The sequence below is a fragment of the Gigantopelta aegis genome, unplaced genomic scaffold (assembly GCF_016097555.1).
Source record: "Gigantopelta aegis isolate Gae_Host unplaced genomic scaffold, Gae_host_genome ctg6503_pilon_pilon, whole genome shotgun sequence".
Taxonomy (NCBI): Eukaryota; Metazoa; Mollusca; class Gastropoda; order Neomphalida; family Peltospiridae; genus Gigantopelta; species Gigantopelta aegis.
Genome location: NW_024535080.1, coordinates 7,275 through 14,332, shown reverse-complemented (window position 1 = coordinate 14,332; position 7,058 = coordinate 7,275). Strand labels below are relative to the sequence as shown.

Genomic DNA, 7,058 nt, shown 5'->3' with positions numbered 1-7,058 from the left:
TAGATCTTACTTTCAAGTGTGTGTATACAGTACGTAGATCTTACTTGCAAGTGTGTGTATACAGTACGTAGATCTTACTTTCAAGTGTGTGTATTCAGTACGTAGATCTTACTTTCAAGTGTGTGTATTCAGTACGTAGATCTTACTTGCAAGTGTGTGTATTCAGTACATAGATCTTACTTGCAAGTGTGTGTATTCAGTACGTAGATCTTACTTGCAAGTGTGTGTATTCAGTACGTAGATCTTACTTGCAAGTGTGTGTATTCAGTACATAGATCTTACTTGCAAGTGTGTGTATTCAGTACGTAGATCTTACTTTCAAGTGTGTGTATTCAGTACGTAGATCTTACTTGCAAGTGTGTGTATTCAGTACGTAGATCTTACTTGCAAGTGTGTGTATTCAGTACGTAGATCTTACTTGCAAGTGTGTGTATACAGTACGTAGATCTTACTTTCAAGTGTGTGTATTACAGATACGTAGTACGTAGATCTTACTTTCAAGTGTGTGTATTCAGTACGTAGATCTTACTTTCAAGTGTGTGTATTCAGTACGTAGATCTTACTTTCAAGTGTGTGTATTCAGTACGTAGATCTTACTTGTGTGTGTATACAAGTGTGTGTATTACAGTACGTAGATCTTACTTTCAAGTGTGTGTATTCAGTACGTAGATCTTACTTGCAAGTGTGTGTATACAGTACGTAGATCTTACTTGCAAGTGTGTGTATTCAGTACGTAGATCTTACTTGCAAGTGTGTGTATTCAGTACGTAGATCTTACTTTCAAGTGTGTGTATTCAGTACGTAGATCTTACTTTCAAGTGTGTGTATACAGTACGTAGATCTTACTTTCAAGTGTGTGTATTCAGTACGTAGATCTTACTTTCAAGTGTGTGTATTCAGTACGTAGATCTTACTTTCAAGTGTGTGTATTCAGTACGTAGATCTTACTTTCAAGTGTGTGTATACAGTACGTAGATCTTACTTTCAAGTGTGTGTATTCAGTACGTAGATCTTACTTTCAAGTGTGTGTATTCAGTACGTAGATCTTACTTGCAAGTGTGTGTATACAGTACGTAGATCTTACTTTCAAGTGTGTGTATTCAGTACGTAGATCTTACTTGCAAGTGTGTGTATTCAGTACGTAGATCTTACTTGCAAGTGTGTGTATTCAGTACATAGATCTTACTTGCAAGTGTGTATTCAGTACGTAGATCTTACTTGCAAGTGTGTGTATTCAGTACGTAGATCTTACTTTCAAGTGTGTGTATACAGTACGTAGATCTTACTTTCAAGTGTGTGTATACAGTACGTAGATCTTACTTTCAAGTGTGTGTATTCAGTACGTAGATCTTACTTTCAAGTGTGTATTCAGTACGTAGATCTTACTTTCAAATGTGTGGATTCAGTACGTAGATCTTAGAGCAGGCTATTTCAATTTTTCGCTTCTGTGCCTTGTGATCATGGGAACACTTTTAAAAAAATAATTATATATATATATTATTTTTGTTGAATCCATCGTACTCAATACAGTAATCATGGGAAATGACATTTCATGATATTACCGACACAGTACCGGAGATATTCATTTGTGTTTTCAGATTCAGGACATAGATTTAAGAGACCAGTTTACCGGAGATATTCGCACGTGTGTGTTTTGTGTTTTCAGATTCAGGACATAGATTTAAGAGACTGGTTTACCGGAGATATTCGCACGTGTGTGTTTTGTGTTTTCAGATTCAGTACATAGATTTAAGAGACCGGTTCAACGGAGATATTTGCACGTGTGTGTTTTGTGTTTTAGATTCAGGACATAGATTTAAGAGACCAGTTTACCGGAGATATTCGCACATGTGTGTTTTGTGTTTTCAGATTCAGGACATAGATTTAAGAGACCAGTTTACCGGAGATATTCGCACATGTGTCTTTTGTGTTTTCAGATTCAGTACGTAGATTTAAGAGACCGGTTTAACAGAGATATTTGCACGTGTGTGTTTTGTGTTTTCAGATTCAGTACATAGATTTAAGAGACCGGTTTAACGGAGATATTCGCACGTGTGAGATTCTGCTTCACATTCTTGGCTGGATTCATCCAAAGTTCAGCTTCGCGTGGGTTCTTCAGGTACGTACACACACATGTATTTCTGGACTCCAAGTTCAGCTTCGCGTGGGTTCTTCAGGTACGTACACACACATGTATTTCTGGACTCCAAGTTCAGCTTCGCGTGGGTTCTTCAGGTACGTACACACACATGTATTTCTGGACTCCAAGTTCAGCTTCGCGTGGGTTCTTCAGGTACGTACACACACATGTATTTCTGGACTCCAAGTTCAGCTTCGCTTGGGTTCTTCAGGTACGTACACACACATGTATTTCTGGACTCCAAGTTCAGCTTCGCGTGGGTTCTTCAGGTACGTACACACACATGTATTTCTGGACTCCAAGTTCAGCTTCGCGTGGGTTCTTCAGGTACGTACACACACATGTATTTCTGGACTCCAAGTTCAGCTTCGCTTGGGTTCTTCAGGTACGTACACACACATGTATTTCTGGACTCCAAGTTCAGCTTCGCGTGGGTTCTTCAGGTACGTACACACACATGTATTTCTGGACTCCAAGTTCAGCTTCGCGTGGGTTCTTCAGGTACGTACACACACATGTATTTCTGGACTCCAAGTTCAGCTTCGCGTGGGTTCTTCAGGTACGTACACACACATGTATTTCTGGACTCCAAGTTCAGCTTCGCGTGGGTTCTTCAGGTACGTACACACACATGTATTTCTGGACTCCAAGTTCAGCTTCGCGTGGGTTCTTCAGGTACGTACACACACATGTATTTCTGGACTCCAAGTTCAGCTTCGCGTGGGTTCTTCAGGTACGTACACACACATGTATTTCTGGACTCCAAGTTCAGCTTCGCGTGGGTTCTTCAGGTACGTACACACACATGTATTTCTGGACTCCAAGTTCAGCTTCGCGTGGGTTCTTCAGGTACGTACACACACATGTATTTCTGGACTCCAAGTTCAGCTTCGCGTGGGTTCTTCAGGTACGTACACACACATGTATTTCTGGACTCCAAGTTCAGCTTCGCGTGGGTTCTTCAGGTACGTACACACACATGTATTTCTGGACTCCAAGTTCAGCTTCGCGTGGGTTCTTCAGGTACGTACACACACATGTATTTCTGGACTCCAAGTTCAGCTTCGCGTGGGTTCTTCAGGTACGTACACACACATGTATTTCTGGACTCCAAGTTCAGCTTCGCGTGGGTTCTTCAGGTACGTACACACACATGTATTTCTGGACTCCGAATTAACACTCACTAGCTTCTCATGGCTAGCTCTGTATGAGCAGAAAGGTTCGCCAAATTATCGATTAAACATCAAAAATAGCAAAAACAATTATTTTGTAACAAAATATCAATAATTACATTCATGTAGCGATAATAACCTTTGAAATGATATCAAACTTGTCTCTTTTGAATGAGTTTAAAAAAAATAACTGACCACGGAATTGCCCAGGATGTTATTTTGCCAAATTAAAATAAAATTGACCACAGTTTGTTTTTATTCACATTTGGTGAATTTTGTGAGTGACAGAGATAGTCCTGCTTCTTGTCACCAGTATATGGCTCAACATTTTTGTTGTGCAGTGAGCAGTCTGGAAATGAGACAGCTTAATTAATCAACCCCTGCAATTGCCAACGGCAATCGGCAATGCTGTGGAGATTGCCGTGGAGTTTTTCATTGTCCACAGCACACTTTTTTGTTGTGAACTATAATAGAATTTTTTGTTCAAGGCATGTTTTTTCACTGTGGACATTTTCTTAATTGCAAGGGTTGCTTATTAGTCCTCTAACTGCTCAACCACAGGGGACTATAGGTTTCATCTCCGTCCTGTCTGTCTGTCTGCTGTCCATGCATCTGTCCATCTGTCTGTCTCACATATGGTTGTGTGTGGCAGTTTTAGTCCTCTAACTGCTCAACCACAGGGGACTATAGGTTTCATCTCCGTCCTTCTGTCTGTCTGCTGTCCATGCATCTGTCCATCTGTCTGTCTCACATATGGTTGTGTGTGGCAGGTTTAGTCCTCTAACTGCTCAACCACAGGGGACTATAGGTTTCATCTCCGTCCTTCTGTCTGTCTGCTGTCCATGCATCTGTCCATCTGTCTGTCTCACATATGGTTGTGTGTGGCAGGTTTAGTCCTCTAACTGCTCAACCACAGGGGACTATAGGTTTCATCTCCGTCCTTCTGTCTGTCTGCTGTCCATGCATCTGTCCATCTGTCTGTCTCACATATGGTTGTGTGTGGCAGTTTTAGCTACATATACACATGTACACTGTATATTAATATTGTTATCTATGGGATTTGATTTGGTTGTAGACCCCTTGTAGGTCATCTCAATGCTCTGATGATTGTTTAGTGATGTCAGTCAGAAGCTAAGTTCAGAAAAGTTTTATGAAGATAGGTGTTTCTGGCCTGATGGTAAACAATACAATACCAGAGTTCGACAAATCCGCTAGCCCGACGCCCGTGGCTAGTGGTTTTTAAGTTCGGGCTAGTGAGAAACGCAAAACCACCCTCCTCTCGTCATCGCTCGATCGTGGGTTTTTTGTTTTCTTTCTTTCTTTTTCTCTCGGCTGAAATTTCGTTTAATAAATTTGACTGTGACGTTTGTCATCGAATAATATCAACAACGCAATGAGTATATAATAATAATCGACTTGAGCTAGGTCTGCAAACTGCAGTAACATGCTATCTCTACATCGTCACAGTTACAGCATGCATTGTTTACCTTTCCCTTTCAAGTTTCTGGCACAGGAAATAAAGTCTAATGACATGCGTGTTTTGATTGGTTAGACAAGTCACGTGGTCGTTAATCTCGCAGATGTTTTAGGCTAAGAACTTGGAAATCATCAATCGCGACGACAGGTTAATCTCAATCAAGTAAACCCCAGCCATGCTTTGAATTTCAGTGTTTGTTTTATTTACCTATTGTTTTTTAATTTAACACTTCGCTAAAATGTGGTTATCGGCAATCAGGAAAACAATTTACTTTAATGGTAACCGCATATGCAATGACTCGGCTTGGCCTATTACGTGTAGCGGTTTGGATAAAACGTCATAGCTGCCGATACAAGATAATACCTTTCTTGTTCATCAATTAACAACGGATTAGATGTCGCCGTTATATTCTTTTGATATCGGTCTGACACGGGATAATGCCCTGTATTTGGCATCACTGTTCCTGGCGACACTGTCGTACCCTCATTTAAATTTAATTATTTTGATAGTGTTTTTAGATACCAACCAAGAGTTTGCTCAATTAATTTTCCCCGGGGGGGCCAAAAACAAAAATGGGACAATGACGATGGATCACACTTGACAAAAGACAAAACGTATGACACGACAAAAAACTGAAAGTTACAACATGATTTAAGTGTTTGTTTTATTTTACTGTTATACTCGTAAATGTGTAATGTTACAAAAATTATATAAAAATCCAGTTATAATTGATCAGGAATTTGGGCTAGTGCTTTATCTTGGTGGGCTAGTGGTTTTCACAAACCCACTAGCCCTGTGGCTAGTGACTTTTCAAAATATTTGTCATACTCTGACAATACCATGCATCACTTAATTTGTCACGAAATGTAAAACAGTTAAGGTGGTGGTGGGGTTCTGTTGCAGTTGGTGTTTGTGATATGATTTGTGTTAACAACAAGCCGATTGTTTCAGGACTTGTTTGTGATATGATTTGTGTTAATGACAAGCTAATTGTTTTAGGACTTGTTTGTGATATGATTTGTGTTAACGATAAGCCAATTGTTTTAGGACTTGTTTGTGATATGATTTGTGTTAACGACAAGCCGATTGTTTCAGGACTTGAAAGAAACTCTTGCACAGGAGCTGGATTTTGAAAACGAGGGAAGGAACGGAGAGCGGTGTCAGAAGGATCTACAACATCTCAGTTTCATCTACATCCCTAAAGTTCTCTGGAACATCACCAGCAAGGTAAGCTTCCACCAGGTTCATCTACATCCCTAAAGTTCTCTGGAACATCACCAGCAAGGTAAGCTTCCATCAGGTTCATCTACATCCCTAAAGTTCTCTGGAACATCACCAGCAAGGTAAGCTTTCACCAGGTTCATCTACATCCTATAGTTCTCTGGAACATCACCAGCAAGGTAAGATACCATCAGTTTCATCTACATCCCTAAAGTTCTCTGGAACATCACCAGCAAGGTAAGATGCCACCAGTTTCATCTACATCTCTAAAGTTCTCTGGAACATCACCAGCAAGGTAAGATGCCACCAGCTTCATCTACATCTCTGAAGTTCTCTGGAACATCACCATCAAGGTAAGATTCTACCAGCTTCATCTACATCCCTAAAGTTCTCTGGAACATCACCAGCAAGGTAAGATTCTACCAGTTTCATCTACATCCCTAAAGTTCTCTGGAACATCACCAGCAAGGTAAGCTTCCACCAGGTTCACCTACATCCCGAAAGTTTGGACGTCGGGCATTATTTTGTATAACTGAGAATTTTTTTTTTCTACACTTATTTAAAAATACAGTAAACTTTAAAGGTTTATTGCTAAAGAATAATGGAAGCCAATATTCATGTATCTGACAAGTTAATTTAAAGAATTATCTAATGTCTTGTGGTGATAATTATGGATTTATTTTCTATTTCAGAGAGTTCTGACAACAGAGTTTATTGATGGCTACAAGATAAACGATCTTGACGGGATAAAGAGTTTGGGTATTTCTGTAACAGATGTAAGTACCGACACAGCACAAATACACATGTAGTAAAGATCATTAAGAATTGTCCTCATTGTTTTGTCAATTCATCAATGTATGACAGTCACAAATTGTATAAAATCATTTTAGCAGAGTGAAGCAATTTTCTACTGACTTTGTGATTGTTATATTTACCATCATTGAATTCATAAAAAAAATCAAAACAATTCTAAGACTTAGAAGTATAGACACTATAACATGATACCATAAAATATATATATATAAATTAGGCCTCAGTCTTTTAAAAC

General features: G+C 39.4%; 1 protein-coding gene across 1 annotated transcript; it reads left to right on the top strand.

Moving 5' to 3' along the window:
• Positions 1-2,005: 2,005 nt before the first annotated feature.
• LOC121366655 (uncharacterized aarF domain-containing protein kinase 5-like) lies at positions 2,006-6,819 on the top strand (the record flags this gene model as incomplete). The annotated part of the gene is made up of 3 exons (XM_041491017.1): positions 2,006-2,119; positions 5,885-6,016; positions 6,703-6,819. Coding segments are annotated over 3 exons (363 nt in total), but the record flags the coding sequence as incomplete, so codon positions are not given.
• Positions 6,820-7,058: the final 239 nt, after the last annotated feature.